At 41.9% G+C, this 25,000-nt stretch overlaps 1 protein-coding gene across 1 annotated transcript in view; it reads right to left on the bottom strand.

The window, feature by feature from the left end:
- Positions 1-25,000, bottom strand: part of ZEB2 (zinc finger E-box binding homeobox 2) — a 107,974-nt gene that overhangs the window by 2,642 nt on the left and 80,332 nt on the right. Inside the window, 6 exon segments of the mRNA XM_015869266.2 lie at positions 7,653-7,833; positions 10,029-11,998; positions 12,884-12,992; positions 15,478-15,692; positions 16,361-16,549; positions 22,682-22,753. Coding sequence (XP_015724752.1) covers positions 7,653-7,833; positions 10,029-11,998; positions 12,884-12,992; positions 15,478-15,692; positions 16,361-16,549; positions 22,682-22,753 — 2,736 coding nt within the window.

Below are 25,000 nucleotides of genomic sequence, written 5' to 3'. Positions count from 1 at the left end.
GAGTCAATCAAGGAGGAAGAAGGCTGAAGCCACACCAACCCATTTAGACGTGGGAGCACCGCAGCCTCTACTCCTCACACCCATGTGTGGGGGAAGAAGGCCCCTCCATCCACCTCAAGGACTGAAAGACATCTCTCCCCTTGTGAGCAATACAAATATATACATCTGCCACAGGAGCAGAAGGGTTTCTAAATAAAATGTTGTCAGCCACTCACTGAGTGCTAAAGCAGTGTTAAGCTGCAGAAAACAGTATTTCCTTTGGCATTTCAGGCAGTTTCAAACCAATGTTTGAAACTCAAAACCAGTGCCAAGCCTAAACACATCTGGTTGATCCCAGGCCACAAATAGCACAGGAATGCCTTCAACACCTTCCAGAACTGCCATACTGAAAGCTTAATTCCAAAATAGAGCTGACAAAAAATACTTGTCAGCATGATGCCACACGACAAAACTCAGCAAAGCATGATGCAACCGTGAGATATCCAGACATAACATATGGTGCAAAGATTGGAATTAGTGAAGACCGATCACCAAACTTAGATTGCAGAAGGCAAAAAATAAAGTCAAACATCAGTACTTTCAGCCAGATTTTTTTCATTTCAAAATGTCAATTTATAATCTCGGTGTCACTCAACCGTGTGCTCCAGGGCGGTTCAGCTATGCAAACAAGACACAATGCCAACTGGTCATTTCTTTATGTTTCATGCTACTTTTACATGTATAAAAATGCACTATTCAATGTCTGAGATGGAAAGCCTTGTGTTGCATGTCTCGGTGTTAGAGCCAATCGGTAGAAAGTTAGTAGTGAAGTGGCCTGTCTCCTCTGGAATATTTATCATACTTAGCTAACATGGCATGTGACCAGAACAGGAATAAACTTCACACAAGACCCCTCCCATCCTGTCAGATGTACAAGCTTAATTCTCATAAGAAGCCAGAGCAGGGAGAGAGAGTGAGAATCATGACTGGATGATTGGCCAGAGGAATGCATTTCCAGCCATGCAAGAGGAGGGGCAATGGCGAAGTAGGGTGGGCAGTCAGCAAGAGGCCTCCAGCCAAGAGCTGAGGGCTGGGCAGACAGCAGGCCATCACTGGCCGAGAAGAAAATCCAGCAGGAAGTTTCCATACTACTGAAGGATCTTGACTTCCAGGATAACCCCTTTATGAGTTGGATGTGCCTGCAGTCACCGCTGGGACTTGAAAGCAGAAACAGTCGGGCATAAAATAATTTCACTTCCATGGCAAAGTTGAGAAGAGTGAATAGCAGGGAATATATTAATTTTTTTGCCCGATCTAGTCACAGCTACCCTCGGGTCCCACTGTGAAAGTTCACATTTAATAAGGTGTGATTAACGAATGCTCGAGGAAGCCAAAAATGGTATGTTCTGAAATGAAGGGGAGATCTGGCAGGGGGGAAAATACAGGAGAAACCACAGATAGAAAAACCTAAGTGACAGGGAAAGTGGTGGATGCCTGGAAACTGGGACTTAAACAACATTTATTTGTATGAGACTTTCTGCATTTGCATCCATGCAGATTTTCTTGGGTTTTAGTTTTTCCCCCCTGCCTTTTACAGAAAAGTTAAAACCCATGCTCTCCATATTGAGTTACTGCAGTATTGCTTTTGTGATCTGTTTCCTAACATGCACTTCTGCCAGTGTTACCTGTTGGTCACAAGACAGGTCTGGGCCTTGGAGCTATACATGACTCTGGCCTTGCACCAAACCCAGGGCCAGCAGCAGCTGTCCTATGACTCCGAGCACTACCTTTGTTCCAATGGGGAAATCCCAGCCTGAGCTCAGGAGATTTTAGCACCATCAAGTCAGTTACTCAAATTAGCTAAAAATCCCAAAGCGGCCTTGATCTAAGCGGTCCCTGAAGACCAGAGCTGCCAGGAGAAAGCCCTGGTTGCTGTGGGAGCTCTTTTACTTCTCCTCAATGTCACTCCTTCTCCGCTACTTCAGATTTCCTTTTAATATCACCACACACCCTTCTCAGCCCACATTTCTCCATCTTCACCCTTCCTTCCAACCAGCTGCCCAGTGCTTTTCCTCTCCTCAAATGGAAGCCTGCTTCCCAGCCACCATCCAGTGAGGCCACATGTTCATCCCTCTTTCTTTACCTGCTTTCCTCACTCTTTGCACAAGACTCTATGATGTTCACCAAGGACTGCACTCCTGCTGTTGCTACCTAGGGCTTCCCTGGCATAGGTAATCATCTATATTTTACAACTTAATTCAGAAGACAGAAGATTAAAATACCTCATGTTTTTGTATTAACTTATATTGTCACTAAAAAGGCTGTATTAGAGCTATTTAGTCTACCACATCCGTATTAAGAACTGTCTAGTTTTGATTTGAGGGAACATGACAGCTTGAGCAAAGTTCTTTGTTCAGATACCACACAACATACCTTAGCAGTGCACAGCATGCAGCTGTTACAACACTAATTGAAATATGTTTTTAGATGTATCACGTTTCTGAACATTTGCAGAAGAATTTTTTTATTTTTTTTTTCCCATGCTCAAAACACAGTATTTCAGCCATTTAGGAGAGGTACCTAATCCCTACAATGCATTAGTAGGCCATAAAATAAAGCTGCAGTGAGGTGATTTACACTAGGGATGGAGAGAGGTCTATAGTTGTAGGCAGATGGGGAGAAGCATCCCATTGCAGGTGGATGGGGACCTTGTAGACAGTCTCTGTTGCACCCAACAAGAGTGCCATCATTCAGCATCAGAACAGCAGTGGAATAGAGATGGGTCAAAAAGAAGCAGACTTGATCATCCCTCCCTAAAAGTTTTGCTCAGTCCCATCTGAGGTGACCTATGTCATCTGTAGGGGATGGAGCCAAGGAGAGTGTTACCCAAGGCAGTTTGCAGGAGGGCTCACGAAACACTTCTGTGTCATCAGGTGGATGTCTGATGCACACACATTTTGCAGTGAAACTAGGTGATAAATCCGCCTCTAATACCTAAAGGAAATGCTTGGATTTTTTTGCATTTTACCATCTGCAAAAAGAGATTCCCACAGAGGCCTGTGCTCAGGTTACAGAGGGGAAATTACAACCAATTGCTTCTCAAAGCCTCTAAAATCTTAAAGTAAAGCAAATAAATATGTAAATAATGTCTAACAGCAAGTATCTCTCATCCTTACAGGGCTAAAAGCATGTGACCAAAAGGCTACACGTTTCCCATTTGCATTGGTATAAAAGTCATAAGGCATCAGATCATAAACTGTCACCAGTCCCAGACTAAATATCACCAATCCTCTGCCTAAAGCAAATGGGTATTTTTGCTACGGGAGGGGGGCCCATCAAAATCTCACTCTTTGGAGGGAAGAAGGAAACATTTTTGTGACAGCTTGTTTATATTTTTTAAAGGCAGTTCTTTGAAGCTGCTTGGGGGTTTGGATGTTAGATGTGGTCCCAGTGGAGCTGGATTAGCGTCCATAGCACAGCGAAGTGGTCAAAGGTGCAAGATAAAGGCAATTTATATATAATTGCTCAAGCTGCACCTGTTCTATTTTGAATAGGAGACTTTGTCTACAGAACAGATTTCACAAGCTCTGAATATATCCCTTCTTTTTTTTTTCTTTTTTTCTTTATTTGAGTGTAAAATAGGGAAATCTAAACTTGTATCAGAGTAAAACAAGAAAAAATAACCTTTAAATAGCATGTACATTTTTTATGAATCAAGCTCTAAATAAAGAAAACTCCTGAGCTGGGAATTCAAAATACTAGCCAGAGAAAGCTGATTTGCTACCAGGCTCAAGAACAATATTTAGTTTACAGAATCAATCTGGAAATAAAACTAGTGCTTGCATCAGCATGAAAGCTACAAAAATAAAAAAGAGGTCTTAATAAAATATACAGTGGAAATGGAAAGGATGAAAGCACTCGCACAGCTATGAGGCCCTCAACAGCCCACACAAGTAATAAAATAGAATATGATGTAATATAGAACAACAATGAAAGGATTTAAAATTTCTAGGTAGGATTCTGAAAAACCATTTCCAGGTTTTGTTGTGGAGCAGGCGGGCTGCAAGTTCCCTTGTGAAGTGCCGATAAAGCCTTTGCTGGGGTACGGAGACACGGGTGTGAGGATGCAGAACAAATGCTAACCTTTGCCTTGCTCCTGAGTCAGCTTTCCCCACACGCAGCAGACTGGCTTGCTCTCCAGAAGCCAGGATATTTCTGCACATGGAGGTGCTGTACGCTGTTTGCTCTCCTGCTCGCTTACCCGCTGCAGCAGGAAAGTGTCTTGAACTCTGTGCTAAGCAGCTTGCAGAAATCTAAGATTACACACATGCAAATGAAGCAGTATCTGCTCAACTGATTTCAGTGTGACCAAAGTTGGGATGGGTTTGTGAGGCTCCACAGGAAAATAATTTGAGCACCGATTTCCTGTGCTGCTTACCATGGCCTACACCCTAATTACAGCAGTGCATCATCTGGTTCTAACGAAATAGGATCTTGTGAATCTCAAACTCTAACATGGACACATAACTTCTCTTTAAATTACATGGCATCCCAAAATTAACTTGGCAGACTTTGGTCCCGCAGCAAGCACTGGCCTCCACACTAAAATTCAAATCAACCAGAACCAATGCAATTCACTCATTGCAGTAACTCAATAAATTTTCCTTCTCCACATGAAGTTAGAAGCTATTACAGAACACTGCTAATACTGCACAAATTACAAATTATGGATTGCAAAATTTGGACCCCATTTTCCACTGTGCTCAAGCTGTGGCAGGCACAGCATACAGAGCTGATCATGGAGAGCTCCTTGATCTGTGGCCACATGGTCCTATTAGAAGCTCTTGGGCTGACAAAGCGCTGCCAAATCTTTACCCTTCTTGCCCTGGCAAGGAAACTCGGCTCCACCTACAGTGTTCCCAATTTTGTCCTTTGCAATAGTCAGTAAGCACATAATTTGGGCATCTCTTTTAGTTTTGCATGTCAACGTTTCTTTTTGCCCTAAAAAATTTATCTGAGGTAAATCCTGAATGGCTGCATGGCAGGATTGTATGCCTCTATGTTCAACTCCTCTAACACCAGCATGGGTTGCAGTAGGTGTGTGGAGCATAAAAGTGGTCACAAACACAAATCTGATTGCTCACATAGAAGGAAAAATATATAGAGAGAGAGATTCTTAACCTAGGAAAAAGGACTTCATGATAACCCATTGCTTGTGCTTCTCCAGGATAAACAGGAAGGGCTCCAATTTCTCCTAAAATATGTTTTTAGTGAAGTAACAATGGGTCGTGATCAGCTGGTCAGAAAACAGAACGCATTCGGAAGAGAAGCTTTGTCACCTTTTTAAGCTTCAAAAGGTTGACTGGAAAATCAGAGCCTCCTCTCACAGTGACCCCAAACGCAGAAGATGATATCACTTTCGTTTTGGTTCCTTGCATTTGATGTGGACTGCAGTTTTGCACATTATTAAAGAATTCACGAGCTTTTTCCAAAACGATCACATTAATTTGAAATCCACTTAAGATTCATGCTAAACCATTAGCAAAAGTCCCACTACCGTGTGCTTCCTGAAGGCTGTGAATGAGTTATGGAGGCTAGCCCAGCCAAGGTCTTCAGAGCTCCCAGCCACCCCTACCTAACGCTAGGATGATGTGTGGAGCCTCCAGAAAGGAAAATGCATCCTTAATAATACTTCACGCTTTACACAGCGAGTTCCATTGGAGGATTTCAACCCGCGTGAATGAAGAATTACAACACCCCAGAGAGGTAGGCTGGTATCATTTCCCTCTGCTACAAAGATAGACAAAGGTGAGAGAAAAATGAAGCAATTTGCTAAAATTCACAGAGGAAGTTTGTGGCAAGGCAGACGAGAACTCAGATCTCTCAGCCTGTGCTTTTGCCACAAGACCATCCTTCCTGTCTCTAAATGCCACCCCAGAGCTTGGTAATGTGCTATAGTTCTAGCGCATTAAATGTGACACTATATATACGTTCTGGATCATAAGGCCAAGTCCCATCAAATTGACAGACATTCAGCCAAGACGCTGGAAGGGACAGAAAGAAGAGGGAGAAGAGTCCCCAAATCATAGCCGTGGGATGTTTTTCAAGGCAGTAGGTTCCTGTGCTTGTTAAGGACCGGAACATATTTTTGCTTTTACAAATGCAGTTTATTTTGCAAATCAAGGTGATTGCACACATTTCAGCTTGTCAAATTTTCAGCCTTTCAACCATATGTCTGTCGACCTTATGGACTACCAACTTTATGGGATTCTACCATATGTCCAGATCCCAACATATATGAAGGCCAGTTCTAACATAAGAGCTTTATGGTAGTAGTGTAGTACACCATAATGCTTGCAGATGGCTGTAATAAAATCATTCAGGAGAGGAAAGGTGCAGGAACGTAAAGCCTTCAAAGCTTCTTCTACTGAATAAACAATTTGATCTGAATAATGTGGTGGGAAGCACATTCCACCAACGAACTAGCTGATCTAGTCCAAAATGTTACCTTTAATTTTCTTTCCTAATCTCACATGTATTTTAACTTCCTTTTTTATTTTCCTGTATGGGATTAGCCTAAAATTTGGAAGAAAAGTATGAGAAGGAAAAATAACAAAGCAAAGAATTCTTTAAAGGCACAGTCCACTTTTGAACTGCAAATTTTTCATACGTGAAATGCCAAATGGTTATGCACAGCCTGGAAGATGTATTAATAGAGGTATAAGGTTTTTACCGTCACATGGTGAGATTGAAGGATGATGTGACTTGCTTCATTTCCTGAAGTGGGACTCAGCTTTCAAAGTTAAGGAAAGTTTCCTCCTGAGTAAGCTCTTTCTAACTTGCAGTTTGGTTTATGTCCTGCTGCACAATAACTCAAGTGATAACTCACATTCCCTTTGTCCAGCATAACTTGATATCTCCATTATTTGGGGAGCTCCGGTCCTGCTCTCCCCTCACAGAAACATGCTGAGGAAGGGAGCGCTGTCTGCAAGGAGGACCACAGCCAGCATAGGTGTGATGGTGGGTCTTTCTCAACCCAAAATATTTCCTAAGCTGACAGTCCTCAGAGACTTGGCAAGCTTCCATTAACTAGACAAATTCAGTTCCCGCTTGGGAAGGACGGAAACCTTCCCCAAGCATTAACTGAGAAGTGAAAAAGCGAAATGCAACCTGCCTCCTCTGCTGGCACGCAAAATCACAGTGAGAGCCTCTGTGACCTGTTTGCTGTCAGATAGCTGGGCCAGCGTGAGCCCTCACACTGCTAATGTCAGTGGGAGTTTTTCTACTGGATTAAATGGCACAGGGTCTGATAGCGTCTAAGAAACAAGGAATTTGATGTCACTATTCCTTCCCCTGCCAGACTCGTGTCAACCAAGCTATGCTTCTTTCTGAGCACTACAGCCTGCTTTTTTGTGTGTGTGACAGTGTGAGACCTTGCCCTGCAAGACACTGAGAGCCACGATAGCCACTCTATCCGCAGCTAGCCAGATTCACCCCAAAGTCTGCAGACACCAGGACACAATCATGTAATTCAACAGTCCCTTACCATGCTAAAAAGAAAATAAACATCAAACTGAGGAAAAGACATCACACCTTGCCTGCTGAAAACCTCAGCTTATGACAACCCATACACTGTGCACATCAAATGCAGAGAAGGGCATTAACACACATACCTGTGTGCTCGTATTTGTGTCGCAGCAGGGAACTGCTCTTCTGGAATGTCTTGTCACATAAGTCACACGCATACATGCCACTTTCCGTCTTCTTGATCTTCTTTCGGGACAGACAGGAGTCGGAGTCTGTCATGTCGTCGAGGCCGGACATGTAGTCTGGGGTTCCATCAAGCAAGTCTCCCTGTGAGAGGACAACCATCAGTGATACCCATGTCCACAGCCACACAGCAAAAGCTAAAATAGTGCCTGGGGATGCTTATGGTCTGCCTGAGCTCAGGATCCTGTCATGGTAATGACACTCTAGCTGATGGAACCTATGCAGGTAATAAGGAGCCTCAAACACCTGTCTTGAATCAGCATCCAAAACTTTCTGTCTTTGAGCACTCTGTAACAATAGGATTTACACAAGCAAAGAATGTTTGTCATATAGTTGCTAAATATTTTCAAAGAGTGGAAAATGCAAAGGGGAGGCTCTTTGTGGACAATAAAAGTTATTCTGATACTACCCAGGGGTAAGTGTAAGCAACAGCTGAGTGATCATTCCTTTCCAAACACTGAAACTTGGAGATATTCTGCATCTGTAGAAAGGGCCTAATTGAATTTTATATTTAGGTACAAATGTTATTATTATGCAATCCATTTAAATGTATGTCTCCCGACTAAAGGCCTCAAGCTATATTTTTATATTTAATTTTGTAATTTGAAATAGGGAATATTAATAACACTTTTTATCAATGTTCTATCTATGTTAAAACAGCCTTCAGCATTAAGCAATAATGAATGTGGATCAGTAAATTATTAAATTTCTTGATATTTATTTTGTCTTGATCCAAAGAGAGTGCAAACTTGCATGATAACATACATTTCCATTTGCTATCACACAGTTCAGTTTTCTTAGACTAGGTTTGCACTAATTAATATTAGAGAAGATTAAATAGGCTTAAATACATTTACAAAGAGGGCAGATGTACTGTAAATTGGAATAGTGGAACAGCTGTTATGGAGGTGCAGTGCTATTTATGCTCCTATTGTGCAAAGAGGGATTACAGCCTGTAATGTAAAACCATACCTGATTTTCACATTTGAAACTATAAAACATTTACTAGTCAGTAAAATTACTTATAGACCATAATAGGACATAGGGGAACATGCACAAATGTAAAAGAAAATTATTAATCTATAATCAGTTAATCTCATTTAACTACATTCTGAACATTACATCTGAATACACACAGAAAAAAAGAAAAAAAAAAGGTCAAAAAATAGGTGACCTTCTGTAGAGCAGCTCTTTGCTATAGGCATGCAAGCAGCAAAATCCTTTACTACACATGTATGGATCACTTGAGAAAAGAATTAAAGGCTTTGCTCAGACAAGAAGTTCTAACCCACACTACATGCCCACAAAAAGACACTGCCTGCCCAGGTGGCCAAGAAGGCCAATGGCATCCTGCCTTGTACCAGCAGGAGATGATCATCACATCACATCATCATGTGCTTGGTGCTGGTGAGGCCCCTCACTACAAGAAAGACATTGAAGTCCTGGAGTGTGTCTGGAGAAGGGCAGTGATGCTGTGAAGGGTCTGGAGAACAAGTCTTATGGGGATCACCTGAGGGAGCTGGGATTGTTCAGTCTGGAGAAAAGGAGGCTCAGAGGAGACTTCATTGCTCCCTCCATCTTCCTGAAAGGAGGCTGTAGGGAGGTGGGCATCAGCCTCTGCTCCCAGGAAACAGTTATAGAATAAGAGGGAGTGGCCTTAAGTTGCATCAGGGGAAGTTGGAGTTGGATATTAGGAAACATTTATTCTCTGAAAGAGCAGCGATGCATTGGCACAAACTGCCCAGGGAGGTGGTGCAGTCACCATTCCTGGAGGGGTTCAAGACCTGTGGAGATGCGACACTGAGGGACTTGGTCAGTGGACATGGTGGGATGGGTTGAGGTTGGACTGGGTGATCCTAAAGGGCTTTTCTAGCCTTAATGATCCTGTGATTAAGGCTCCCAGCTGCTACCTCTCCAAATAATTTCAGTTAATCTGTGGGGTTTTATTGTTTGTTTGTTTGTTTTTGCTGAAGCTTTTCCAGATGACTAGCAGATATGATTCTAGCAAGGAATAACTGTTACAACTGTAGCCTTTTAACAAATTAAAGCATTATACCTATTCAAAGGTATTGATACTGTTTCTGAAAGCAAGCGGAAGTTTGGTAGTTTCAATTTATTTTCCCGCCCCACTGCATTGTCACAACCTCAGACTAAAATCAATTGTGCTAATTTTGTTGGAAATAATATAATTTCAGGCTTCTTTTTTTCCTTCCGCAGGAGCACATATCACAAAGTACTACATTTTAGCCTTTCAAAAGTTAACGTTCACAACAATTTACCTGAAATCCTTGTTTCCGCTGGTACTTTCTCCTTTGCTGCATATCAGCAAAAGTAGCTGCTCCAGTTGGGTAAGTGTAGGCCATATGTGGTAGGAAGCTCATCTGATCTAGTCCTGGGTATGGTCGCAGCCCAGGAATACTGGTCTGGACTGGTGGCATAAAAGTGGCTGGGGGAAATGCGCTTTGTGGTGGAAGTGTTGTGTATAAAGGTTTGGCACTGAATGGGTTCATACCAAATACTGGGTTAGTGCTTTTATCCAGATTATTTGAATTAGAAAACTCCTTCTTGATAAAAGTCAAGTTCAGTGGCTCATCTGAGTTTTCAGATGATGAAGAAACACTGTTGTGTTCTAAATTTACACTATTAGCTTTTGTTTTGTTCTTTGTGGCTATAATACTTTTGGGTTCCTTCATCTGTTTTGGTAAAGACAAGTCCAAAGGCTCAGCCTGAAGCTCCTCGGAAGAGAAACTGTTTGGAGTGTAAGAACTACTGTGGGAGTTTTTAGAAGATGTGGAAGAAAGATTTAAAGGAGAAGGAGTATTGCTCCTAGAGTGGTCCAATTTATCAACTGGTTTCATATTGGTAAAATGAGGAGGTTTTGTTAGCCTGAGAGGAGTATCACAATTAGTAACACTGTTATGGAGTTCAGCTATAGATGGTGAAGTTATAGAGTCCACAGGCTTTATTGGAGATCTGGCTGACAAAGAGTCTTTAGTGGGAGTGTTGTTGGTGGCAGCCAGCGCCACCTTGGCACTGGTCCTTTCCAGTGATGGTGACCTGGAACTTGAGTACTGGTAGACTTTTCTTTGTTCAAACCATTCCTTCACGAATTCCTGAGGAAGGCCAACAGCAATGGAAATTTTCAGTAGTTCATCAGAATTGGGTTCCATATTCATAGCATAATATGCTTTAAGTACAGACATGTGGTCCTTGTATGGGTTGATGGGGCTAGTCATTCCTTTCTCAGAAAGTACTGATGACAGCAAGAGGGTTTGCTTATCAAACACTCCAGGTTTGTTGGGAACCATGTTCTCGTGAGGCTGAAGGACTGCCTTGATCTCTTCGTTCATTTTACACAGGTAACGCTCATGCTGATGCAACGGAATGGGACCAGGAAAGCTTTCCTTACAGAACTGGCATGAAAATGGAGTGGAAACGTTATGGTTCTCTATCATCTTATCTTCAGTTACCAAGTCTATTAGGGTTCGCAGCTTCTCTTTTTTAATGTTATTGAGCTGTCTCCTTGAGTCTGTGGTTAAGCTCTGGAGGCAAGCTTTGGCTTCATTGACTTTCTCTAACGTATAGTCAATAATACTTTTAGTGGCACCATTATGACTTACTACTGGAAGACCCACGGGGGGAATATTGGGGGAGGTAACTCCTTGTTCCTCTGCTTGAGGGCATGAATCCTTCATATGATAAACCTTCAACTTGGAGATCTCTTCAGCCTTGCAGTCCATTTTCTGCCTGGAAACTGTGTTGTCCACAATCTGTAGGACCTTCTGCACCTCACTTAAATTACTGCCTACTGCAGGAAAGCCAAGTAATGGTGCTTCCATCCCTACACCTAAGTGCTGCATCGGACTTTGAGCAGAAGTGTGAACTCCTAAGGGGCTGGTTGCTCCAAGTCCACCATTCATAAAAGGACTAGTTGCACTAAACCCATGTGAGGCCATAAGAACCTTATATTCATTGAAATCTAGTGGTTCTGTTTTAATTTTCAGTAGGCCTGTTTGCTCAGACATACTAAGTGGTTTGCCATTCTCCAGCTTGTTTCTCAGCTGTGTAATGGCTGAATTAGTAGGAGAGGAAGATACAGAATTAGGAGAAGAACCCGTCTTGATATTGTTTCTCATTCTGCCATTTACAGAGATTAAACCGATACACTTCTTGCTGCTGATGTGCGAACTGTAGGAGCCAGAATGGGAGAAACGTTTCTTGCAGTTTGGGCACTCATATGGTTTTTCACCTAAAATGATAATTAAAACCAAATGTTAATTATCATTGTTGCTGTTATAATTGCAAGTGATTGCATTTGATACCAAGCCGATCATCTGTATATCCACTGATTAACACTGAGGAAAATATCCGTTCTCTGCGTACAGCCATGTACCACCACTGCTTTCCCCTCTTCTTCACAGGCCTTGAGGTCAGTTTGGAACCACAGTCTCTCCAGCCTGGCAGTAGCTGCCAAGGTGTTAGCTTGGCTCCAGACAGACCGTTGCAGTCACAGGTAAGTGCCCTGTGGTTAACACAGTCAAATCAAATCCAGACTGCTCAAATTTGATTTGTTTTGTCTTTTTTTTTTCTTTTTCTTTTTTTCTTTCACAGAGGAATCGAGTTGCACTGAAACTGAGCACTGTATGAGAAACTGTATGAGTCCTGAATTTACAATCACATCTGCACAGGTGGGGATTGGTGCCTGAGCAGAGCCTGGTAGCATTTCAGGTCAAGCAGAAGAACCAAAATGCACAATTCATTCAATGTGAGATGTTTTGCACTTACTCCTTATCTCAGAATAAGAGTTGTATCTCACTGCTGGGAACTTTTTGTTATGGAAAAGTACAATGGACTCTTCAGGATCTGACTGAATAGAAAGGAGTGAATGGTTCTGAACTCAAAGTGCTGAACAAACAATGTAATATTATTTACAAGAAGCCTTACTATTTCCAAATCTTTCAGCAGGACCCTGGTATTAACAGCATGATAAATGAGGATGGCTCAGATATCATTTATAAAATACCTTGGTAGCTCCAAGAAGCCAGAAGCAGAACTGTGTAAATTTTAAGCAGTCTTTAAAACTCAGCTAATTAAACAAAATGCAAATGAGCACACCAGCACCTCCGCTACTTACCACTGTGAATTCGCAGGTGTTCCTTCAGATGGTGTTTATATTTGAAGGCCTTGCCACACTCAGTGCATTTGAACTTGCGATTGCCTGCTCCTTGGGTCAGCATTTGGTGCTGGGAGGGAAAAAAAAATAACACACCGATGTGAATTTTATGCAAGAGAAACCATGAATTTTTAACTTAAAAACAAAAACAAAATTAATGTGGCTCTGAATTTATCAAGCAGACCAAAAGGTCTGCATGTACATTTATTTGTCTCATCAGCACTGCAATAAAAATCAAAATGTTGGCAGTAAACCGAAACAAATGAGAATGTACTTTCACATGAGCATTCGATATTTGCTTTAGAATTATTTCCTAGGTCTCTCATCAGAAATGTGTTGCTTTAAGGTATCTTACAATGAGAGAAACTGTTTTATTAGAAGATTTGTGGTTCTTAATATTCCTAGCAGATCCTGAACATGTGGGGCTCTGCTTGTTTAAAAATTCTGTTTACTGCGTGCATAGAAAAGACAGAAACGCTGCAGTTAGTGGCATTTTGTGTAAGATTTAATTCATTATCAAGCAGAAGAGACTGTCTTTGGTGTGAGCTGCTGCTGGAAATATTTTTAAAATCACAGACGCCTGCTGCCTTCCATGCCACTGCTTGGAGGGGTAAGGGAAGGTGGGAAGTTAAGAGCGTCATAAAGATATAACCAAAGGCAGCTGAGCTTTTTGCAACAAGCAAGAAAAGCCCGCTGACTTTGAATTTGGAGGGGAAAAATAATAATAATAATAATAATAATGCAACCATCCGCTCTGGATGCTCAAGGTAGGAGGTCAGCCTTTTGCAGGCAGCACCGACACAAAAGCCTATTGCAGGAGAAGGAGGGGGAAAAAAGAAGGGGGGGAATACAAAAAAAAAGGCAGCGCCGAAACGGTATGACAACTGCGAGGGTGTGCTGCCTCTTCCCACATTCCTGGCGAGACAGATGGTGTTACATGGGACACAGGGAGGTTTGTTCAAACAGCAGCAACCTTCAAAGATCAAGCAGAGCCCAGCCCGCCGCGCGCCATTGAGGGACCCGCGCTCATATGTTGCTGAGTTGCATAAACAAACAGCAACAGCTGTTTTGTCTCCCCCCATCGCCCTCCGAGGACTACTATAAACTTTAGTTGTGCCACTGTTAATATGATACAATCATTTTAATTTACTAATTGTAAATGCCATGAGCAAATGAGGGGACTTTTCAACACCAAAGCTACCATTCATAATGCGCCAGCACAAGCACGCTCTCGCATGTGAAATTTCAGGCAGTTACGTTGGATAAATGTTGAGGCTTTTTTTTTTCTCCCCTGGTGTTTTGAATGATACAAAGCAAAAAGACGGTGGCCGGGGGGTGGGGGTGAGGGGGGGTGGGTAGGGGGAACAACAAAAAACTTGCAGTAGATCAGGTTAGAAAAACTGCTTATTTGAAAACCTGTTTGACTGCCAGAAAAGCCACGGAAAGGAAAGAATATGAGAAACCACTCCAGAATCTTTTATATTGATTTAAGATCAAAGGAAAGATACGGTTCTCTTAAAAATGCTAATTACAAAATTGCGTGATTAGAAGATGTGTGTTTGAGCAACCAAATTTACCTTATGCTGAGAAAAACCTACCAAGAGAAATACAGCTGATTGTGATTTTCAGCTTTTAAAGAAAACAAATACAGCATAGAGCCTTTATAATTTGACACAATGCACACACATCTATTTATTTAAGTTTTAAACACGCCATTTGAGTTTCTATTACAGCCCTCCATAACACCTCTCTGCAGAAGTAACTCTCTCGTGAGGCAGGGAGCAGTTTTCCTTGTGGCACACGGAGTTTTGTGGCAAAGATCTATTGACAGTCTGGTTAGGAGCACTGAGGAAGCTCAGTCACCTGTTTGAGACACACAGCATTTCCCTGAATGCGGCCCTGATATAATATTACATGCATCACATCGAGGGGAAACTGCTTTGATTTATTGCAGATATGCTGCTGGGATCCACCAGCAATAGATAGCGTGTGCATGTGTTAGTGGCACAATCATCACAAATGATAGCCTCTGCGTATGGGAGGAAGAGTTATTCTAAGAATGCGCGGTTCTATTTAACAAATGATTATATCACATGCAAATAATTTTGCGTGATTGAAAAGGCCACTCAAAAAGTAATGAAAAAATATTGGTGGATCTTTTAGCATGCCTTTGAGCTCCTATTTGCAAAACTGCAAAGTAAAACTAGGTGAAAAATGGAATTAAAATTGCTGAGATGTTTAATAATGTATAATTAAAATGCTACCGTTTCATTCACTTTTTGAGGAACATAAAAACGAAACTAAAGTCAAGTTAAAGTGCAAATAAAATTTCTAAATTAGAAATTAACACACTCATTCGATCGTGAACATAAGACTATTAAATCATATTAGAAGAGACCATCAAAAAATCATTTAGACCTCAATTAAAGCTATTACCATTAAAAGATCTGCATCTTCAAAATGCCATGAAAAATTAATAATGATTGCCAATCAAAGCAATATCGTTTCTCTAAGGGGTTATTACAGAAAGAAATCACTTAAAGCCAGCCCCCCACCTGATCTGTCCCTGGCTTGTGTGTCACCATATGCCGCTCGAGCTGGGTGCGGTAGGCAAACGTGTAGCTACAGAGAGGGCATGAGAAGTTCTCCTCGTTCTTCTCGTGGCGGTACTTGATGTGCTCCTTGAGGGACGTCAGGCGCTTGTATCCCCGGTCGCAGTAGGGGCAGGTCAGCAGTTGGGCGAAGGCATCTGGAGTTCCAGGTGGCAGGTCTGCGCCCCAGGACGGGGGGAGAGAGGCAGGCCAAAAGGTCAGCGAGGCAATGGCAGCTAATGGGCTTACTGCCCAGGCTGGTATGAGAGGAATCGCTGCAATCTGCTGCCCGATGAGGATGGTGCTTCCAAACAGCCGCCAACCACACCAGGCCTGCATGCACCCGACAGCACCGTGAGGCCTGCAGTGCCTTGGGGATAGAGCCCATGTGCAAATGGGGACCCACTCCACACAGGAGTGGGGACGGACCCTGCTCCTCCATCACAGGGCCATTTACAGCCCAGCTCTACTTTCCCATTGCACAAATCCTTCTTATGGACTCTTTCCCCATTATTAAGCAAAGAATCACAGAGCCATGGGTTGTCAACCCTGTATTACTCTGTTTAAAACTCAACACCTCCCAGACTCACAACCAGAGTGGCAGCGGTCCTTCCCTTGAAAGTGAGCTTTAAATCAAGCTCTTCCGTTCATCCACAAAATAATATAAATTTGCTGACTAAAACATCACAATACACTAAAATTACAGCCCCAATCTTTGCTCATGAAATTCCATGCCGCTGCAGCTGTTCTTCAATTTTTAAGGTAAACACCCAGGCATGTAGTGCATTTATAATTGCAACAGCTGCAAGAGGTCAGGATACTGGCTAAAAATGAATTACAGCCTCACCGTTTTCTTCTTGCCCATTGGCCTCTGGAGTGCCAAGGCGAGACAGTTCCTCAGGGGCTTCGGGGTAAATAATGGCTGTGTCGCTGCGCTGCAGGTACTCTGCTATGCTGACTGCATGCCCATCTCCTTCCTCCAGTTTCCTTTTGGCAAAATATTCCTCAAAGTCCGACGTGCAATTTGCATTCTTAACTAAAAGGAGACAAGGGGAAAAGAAGGAGTTGTGAGTGCATCCTGCCTCAGCTCAGCCAGAGAGCTGAACAGGCATGCCTGCTGGAGCCCCAAGGCTGGATCCTTGCTCTCATCAGTTGTACTCCAGCTCCTAATAAAATTAATGCCGGCTTTCCACTGGCTGGGATGGAAGGAAAGCCGGGCGGTTAAATTAACAGCCACACAGGCTCTGCAGGGCAGCACAAGAAGTTTATGAGGTCTCAGCAATGCAAGGTAGCACTTCATCTAGGCAACTTCTGGGGGACTCCTGGGGGATTCACAGCTAACAGGGCTGAGCTCAGCTGACCTCAAATCCTCCCAACCCTGGCAAACTCAGCTTCATGACAGTTCCTGCTGCAGAGACAGTATTTACAAGTGGCAAAGACCACAAGCATCCTCCACACGAGGTTCTGCCTCTGTCTGCTCACCAAGGTGGGCAAGCTAAGAGAGCAGTGATGGTGAAAACTCTCAGCATTCTCCTCATGTTTTTTATTTCTTCTCTTGGAATATTAATCTCCGGGTAATTAACAGTGGGACAGTAGGTTGTTTTTAAAAATGTGCTGCTTCATAGATTTTCACAAATGGAACTATATGTTTTAGATCAGTACTGGGACACTGAGCCTAAAACCACTCTTACAATCTGTACAAGAGTTTTCCGTAATAGTAAACCCAATTTTTTATTGTCCGTGCAATGTCCATGAAACATAATATATTCCCAACCACAACACATCCTGTTTCCAAAAATATGCTGTTCTCATCCATGTATGAATACTGCATACAGGAAAGAACTTAAAAACCCTGGGACATTATAGGCACATACTGGTATGATTCCAACAGAAAATAAAAGAACTGATCTGTTTCTTCCCTTTGATTTTTTTTCATTTACAAGTCCTGGAAGACAGTTGGCAGTAGGGAATTTCAGATACCTGTTTTTAACTGACCATGAAGGAGAAGAATGGCATGACTGATTATGTTTTTAAAGTATTTATGCTTATGTAAAATAAGAAAAAGACAAAGCTATGAACCGTCCTAAAGTACATGCAGAAGTAAAATATTACATGGCTTGATTCTGCCCTCACTTATGCCAGGGAGCAATATGGAGTAAATTCATAGAAGTCAAAAGGGTTATATCAAAAGGAAAGCAGAATTGGGCCTAGAAGGTTACTGGAAATGGAACAAAAGTCAGCTCCTTAGCATCTAGAAACAGGTAATGCTTTGCTTCAGTGTCCTACACAAATGCAAGGTGATACTTGCAGTCACACCAAGATGGAACCCTGACTGTGGCACAAGTGGAAATCTGAAAGAGCCCGATTTGCAGAGCTGATCTCGCTGTCATCGATAACAGTAGATATTCAGCTATGCAAACCTCATCCCTTTAGCCGATAAGATCAAATCCTCCGGCTGAGACAAATATGCCCTATTTGTCATATGGGCAGAGCAGCTTCTCAAATGCTCTGCAGCATCTTAGTGACAGCGACCAAATGGCTTAGTTCATGGGACCCCATTTGTGGAAGAAAACTTCTGTTCTGTTCCTATCGCAGGGATTTTATAAAGGGCTGATACAACACAGCCAGTTCTCCTACCCTGGCCCTTCTGTAGCTCTTGTTATCATTTGTGATTAGCGTGAGAAATATCTCCTTTTTTTTCCTCCCCTAAAATAATCAACTTCTAGAGAAGGGAAGTGTGAGTACGGAGGGCCAGATCTACCTTGCCTCCATTTTGTTGCTGAGAGAGAAATGTAACAAAATGGTGGTTGCTGAAGTGCACCTCGTGTCAGATTATGTTTTTGGCTTTGTTGAGGTATTGCTCTTTATGTCAGAAAGCCCACTTTTAAATCCCATACTACGCCTAAATCCTACAACTGTTGTAACACCACCTAGCCCAATGCTACCCCATCTTTGCTTCTTCTCTTGGCTTAGCACTTGGTCCTAAAAATCAAGCTTGTTCCTTGCCCTATTCTGGCAAATGCTTTTCCCTGTGGAGAAGGGAAAGAGTGCTTTCCTCCAGAGAAGAGATACAGGAGCAGAAAGAAGAAAGGATGGAGGAACGCCCCATGGCTTCTTCCAGGCAGTCTGCATGTTTGTGGAGATTGCAACTGTGTTTATAGGGAAGGAATTCAAGGCCTGAATTAGTACTGGGAGCTTCAGCCCCACACTCAGCCTCAAAGATGGATCTTCCTTCCCAGTCTCCCAGTCTCCCAGGAGGATGCTGTAGTATTACTGGCCTAGGTTTCCTAATTCTCTGGATTATTTAGCTCCCATGTCTGTGCATGCAACCCAGGAGCTAAAGCAAATGTTTATGTCTACATTATAACCTCCCCCAAAACAAGGGGATTTAGCTGAAAAGCTGACAGATCCTTAACTGAAACAATATAACCAGTGCTGCAACACTGCAGATTAGTGTAAATAGCAAAAGGTGAACATGTGTGTCTGGTGTCTCACAAGCTACACTGCTGTCAATTCAGACATTACTGGAAGCTCACCCAGTGTTACTCAAAAGGCTCATCTGATAACCATTAGGTTTCTCTCTAAAATTCTGGGGGAAAGGCTTGCTTCCCCCTGCCCTAATTTGTTTTCCATGCATAAAGTCATGTTCCCAGATTCCTCGTGGGCTGACACTGCACACACGTTGCACATCCCCTCCTGCGAGTCAAGAATCTCAGTGAGATCTGCACTGGGTGACCTCACCCAATAAGTCTTTTCTTAATTAATTATTGGAGCCTGGAGAGCAGAGATGTTTTCAGCTCCAAAGGCTGATGTGGCCGTGTCACATAAAAATAAAACTCATTAAGGAAAGCTATCTTTGGAGGTATTTAGAAACTTTCAAGATAAAGTGAGAGAGGGGTTCGAGGAGCTTTGGAGACCAGTTATTTTGTGTGGGAACTCATCCTGTGAGATGGTGATAGCTGCCCTTAATCGCAAACAAAGCTAATAAAACCACAGCCTTCATTAGCCAGGAAGTGAGAGGCCCCCATTGGTACACACAGATTACAGTCTGAAAACGGCCTGTCCTCCAACCTGCCAAGTTTTACTTCTGTTTCCTCCCAACCAAGGGTTTGTTGGGCTGTTTTTTTTTTCCCCCTTCTTTAAATTACATTAAAATATTTTTATTTGAAGCTTTTCAGATATTAGTAATCAAAGCTGGGAATTTCTTTGCTTACAGAGAATATGTCAGTCTATTTCCTTCAAGCATCCCAGTTGTAATAACCATAACATGTACAGTAAAGTAAGCCAAATAAATTTATAGAATGGCTTGGTTTGGAATGGACATCAAGGATCATCAACTTCCAAATCACTAATTAAAAATGACCTAGACCAAACATGATTTCACCAAGTTAACATTTCAGAAATACCCACACATATTTACAAATTAATCTCGAATGACCAAACACTAAGTATTTTCATTGCAATGGTCACATTTTCACTATAAAGCTTCTGCAGCTCATTCTAAAAATGCAGCTGATTAATGCATAGATAACAAGATTTCTTTAAGTACCACTAAGAAGTGGCCATCCTGACAAAAGCAGAATAATTTAATAATGGAGACTTTCCTTTTATTTTCTTTCTCTGCTAATGACATTGTGCAATGAATTTGATACTAAAAGTACACCACAGTTATTGCATGTACCTACAGCAACTTTGCAGTTGGAGGTATGTGAATGAGGCTGAAAGAGACCACCTTGGCCCACCCTGAAGAGCCCATGTTCATCTGAAGGAAGACCCCTCTGGCTTTTATGGACACTGGGAAATCCAGGACGCTAGTGGCCAGGAGTTATCAGTTGAACTTATTTAGCTGGACCCAGTCTCTGCCCCTCCTCAGCTGCTTTATTAAATACCCACTTTAAATACCCCTACTTTCTGCAAGGAAAAATTGTGCCCAGACAGTCAAGACAGGCCCAAAGCCTGTAGTATGACTGAAGAAGAAAACTTTGACAATTCCCCAGGCTAGTCAGGAAGGATGACCAGTTTCCTCCTCAAAGGATGGTTGGGGCACCTCAGCAGCAAGCCTGGGGAGTTTTGTGCTATTGCATACTTCTCAAGAAGGATGCTGCAACTCCTAACTTTGCAACCTGGCATCTCTCACTCAAAGTGAAAATGCTGGCAAAGACACTTTGTTTATCAGATGATGTCATATGACTAAATAATCTGGCATCGCTCATGAGAGACTACAGAGACTGCTGGCATTACAGAAATATGTTCAAACCCAGGTACCCAGACACCAGTCGTTACTGAGAGAGGTGGCTCTCAACGCCTCAGTGACAAAAGATGTGAACAGAACACCAGCAAGAGCATCAGGCAACTGTGTAGGGTAATTTGAGCAAGCCACCCATTGATGCAAATAGTTTGATTAAAAAGGAGACTGGGACTTCTGCACAGAACATTTGGGGTAGGTCTGCTTCAGATGGAAAGAACTTTTGCATTTAAATGCAGAACACCTAGAAGGCTCCTGGAAAAACCAGGTGCACCAAGGTGGGCAAGGGGAAGCAGACCAGGCAGGATGACCTGACCCAGAGTGGAACTGCACTATCCAGCTCTGATCCCAGCAGGATGCTGTAAGGCCAAGGTCGAACAAACAGAAGAGGCCATCACATTCTGGGAGGGAAGGGGCGAAGAGGACACAATGTTTTCCCCTTTGAGCAGACCACATCGCAAGTAAGAAAGAGTCAAGGCCTGTTATGGTAAGGAAAATACGTGCAAAGGAAGTCACACAGCCTGATAGGGGACCTCAAAGGCTCTGGTAATGGTTAATTCAGATAACCATCAAGTCTTATTTCTGAATCAGACATCTTTTAAAGTCCTGTTTCTTCAACTGCTAAGTACAATTTGTCACTTTATTAACATCCCTTGGCATAGAAATCTTTCCGTGTGTGTGTGTGTTCAGCTCTGTATGGCAACATCGTTAAGTATGTATGTATTAGTAAACTGTGCCTGGGTGCCATTCTTCCTTCATGCACAATAAATACAATGGATAAAAAAAAAAAAAGGGTGACATGGTTTTACTTTCCTATTATTTTCCCCCACAAGAATTATAAAATAAATATCTTGTGTTACTTAATAAGAGCATTGGGGTTTTATGTGGGTGTTACCAACATTAGGAAAGTGTGAGTAATAAAACCTTTGCAATGCTTAGGTACCACCTTTTACAGTAATGTTTCTAGAGGGCATTGCCTATGAAATAAATCTCATTCTGGAATGCATAGAAATTTGCTTCTATTAGAAAACAGTTTGAACCATGTCAACAAGGCCTATCTGCTACATCTCAAACTGCAACTAAGAAAAAAATGCAAAGGAAAAGCCGGGTGATGTATGGAATTTGGCTGTGCTGAGGATAGAGGAGGGCCTTGTGGCCTTTGCAAAGAACATGGTAAACCCTTGAATTCATTTGGGTTGAAAAATAGTAACAGAAAACTTTTGCTGTTTTGCTCATCTACAGGGTAAAAGAGATGGCGCAGAGATGATGCCTGCTAAATAGCTCTGTCCCCTTTCTTGTTCCACAAAATGTACTGATTTCTAAGAAGAGGGGAAAGAAAGAGATGTGGAAAGTGGAAAAAAAAAAGAAAGGAAAAAAAAAAGATTAGCCAGAAACATAATAATCTCATAAATATGCATTTAAAGTGTGTGTGTCTGTATATCTATGTAAGTGGTTTATGCGTGTCTTTCTGAAAAGATGCTTTCTGTCTCTGAAGTAGCTTACACTGTGCATCATGCGAACCCGGGGTTGCCAGGACGAGTGCACCCCATCCTCATTACCAAGCTCTTTGTACAGTCTCTCTCATTAAAAGCTTCCTACATCCTGGTCCAGCTACTTTTAACTGTCCTATGCTCACCCTCACTGGGAAAACATCTCCTCATGATGCTGGTAACTATTAGCTTACAAGGATGCAGTTAAAAGACATTAGGGGCTGAAACACTGCAGGGCATGGGAGGGGGAGCAAGGGCTATCAGTACTATCAAATAGCAAAAGAAATGAACTAAAAGTAGAAGAATTATGTAAATGTTTCCCACCTGTTAAAGTGCAAGCAAGAAAAATTGTTTTGTCACTACTTCTCTTCAGGCACAGCTAATTTTCAACAACTTAGAATAGAAGGGATGTTCATATAACACAGCATCTTACCTGTACCATTGTTTCCAGTGGTCTGAATTGCGGCTTCAGGCCCCATAGTGTCATAATCTTCCTTCATTTCTTCTGTGAAATAAGCATGCACACTTTTTAGCATTTGCACATTACAGAGCTGCCCACAAAGCAAGCAAGCACAGTGCAGGAATGGGGAAGATTTGTCTAAAGGAAGCAGAGAAAAGGGCTGTTGTGGCCCTCTATACAATGGCTTTGTTCTGGCAACTGAATGAATTCAGCAGCACTGGACACACAAGAACTTATTTACTTTAAACATTACAGCAAGTGGTGGAAAACAGAACTATTTGTTCGGAGTAAATGAAGGGCTTTTCTCAATATCAAATCTAATAAGCAGCCTGGTGATAAAATGGGTAGGTTTGGGGTTTTTTGTATGTAAAAGAAATAATCAGTTAACAGACACTGTGAGATCTGCACCTGGAAGAAACAGCAAACACGAAAGGAAGACAGAAGAAGACCTAATATCTGTATTTCTATCTATCGCCACACAGATCTTCTGAGCTGTTATTGCCATTGGAAGCAAAGCATTTATTAATATCAAGTGGCACAGAAATGTAGCAAACTTTCAACATTGGGCAGCTCTTCTCTGCCCCTACAATTTGGTTGTGTCTTCTGTGCACTCTCTGTGCACTGACAAAGCCTGCCTTTATGGACATAAATGGGATTAATTCACATGCAAATTCACACAAAACCTGCAGAATTATTTGCTATGTATTGATATCGTGGTTGAGGTTGGTTTCCATGAAACAAGGTTTCAGAGCATGTTAAAATTGCATTTATAGAAGGTTGGATGCACCTCCATCACTCTTATTGTGGAGATTCTTCAGCTTTGGTGTGCCTGTCAGACTTGGTTTCTTGCTGCTGATTTGTTCGTTCTTGTGCAACAGGTATTCACACATACAGCCTGGTCAAGGTTTAACCCTCCGAAGGATTTTCACAGGCCAAAATAAATATGCAGAACATTTCTTTCTCACCTTTTTGACTTCTCCCCAATGCTATGATTTATTTGAGGACATACACAAACATACAATCTCTCTTTCTCTTTCTCTCTCTCTCTCTTTTTAAGTGAGAGAATCAAGTATTTGAGGTTTGAGTGAAGAATCTGCTTTAATCTTCCATTTAGCTGCGCTTGTAAGCAATGAAATGTCACAAGGGCCCCAGAAATGGTTTGGCAAAAGCCAAAAAGAACAAAAAAAGAGAGAGAGAGGGAGAGAATTTCCCAGAAACGAAGCCGAATCGATGGTGATTCAGGAAGATGGATGCTGGTTAGCCAATCCAGTGATAGGCCAGCAGGAAGATCAAAGCCCACTATTAAAGTTTTATCGATACACAAAGCGTTAAAATTCGTATTACTCATTCTTGTGAGAAAGATTTTGATGAGGACAGAAACTGGCCCGGTATTAATCCATTTCCATGACGATGATTTGACTAAAGATAGGCGAATAACATCAACAGGGTACATTCTCAGTTCATTCCTAAATTTGTAATCTTGTAGTATTCTTCAGATGTCACATTCTACAAGTAATTAGTTGGTAGGATAACAGGTTCTAATTGTATCATTCTAATCAAAACTAAAGCACAGAATGACTTAATTCAGAGCTTTACAACCACCGTACAATGCGGTGGTATAAATATACATGTTTGTGGCTTTGAAGCTTAAAGGAAAAAAAAAATAAATTAATGAAAGCTCTTACGTTAAAATATGCAGGTACAAACAGATGCTAAATTTGTACAAAAGCATAGAATATGCAGACCAGATGAAAAATATTTGTTTAAACTGTACAGCAGACAAGCCAGCCTTGATTCTTTTCCCAGATCTGGCATTCTGCCTCTCTACGGATCATTTTCACGGGGATATCTTACGTCCAAAACATTTAGGAGTTCAATATGTATTAATAAAACGTTGTCAATTATGATAATTGATCTGCTGGGCTATAGTCTCGCATCTGATATTTTTATTGCAGCATCTCAGAAATTTCAGTCAAGGCGCAGCATTTCTGAGAAGTTCAGTGGAAGGTATAAATATAGTTATTGTGATTTTCTTCCTTGATCATCTCATGTGATTTCTGGTGGCAAGGAGTCACAAGTATCAGAAGTTTTCCATCTGAGGGCACATCTACCCAGTCAGTTAGCAAGGGGAAAACAGTTAGCAGCCCTTTTTTTTTTCTCTTTTTTTCTTTGCATAATAGTGGTAATGTTCAAGATTTCTGCTGCACTTCCTTCCTCATTGTCATTTTTCTTCTGTGGTAAAGAGAAGTTACAGTGCCGAGCTGCTTCCCAAAAATTATTCAGTGCTCTCTG

This window comes from Coturnix japonica, chromosome 7 (genome assembly GCF_001577835.2).
Source record: "Coturnix japonica isolate 7356 chromosome 7, Coturnix japonica 2.1, whole genome shotgun sequence".
NCBI classification, from domain to species: domain Eukaryota; kingdom Metazoa; phylum Chordata; class Aves; order Galliformes; family Phasianidae; genus Coturnix; species Coturnix japonica.
This window is presented reverse-complemented; position numbering and strand designations above follow the sequence as displayed.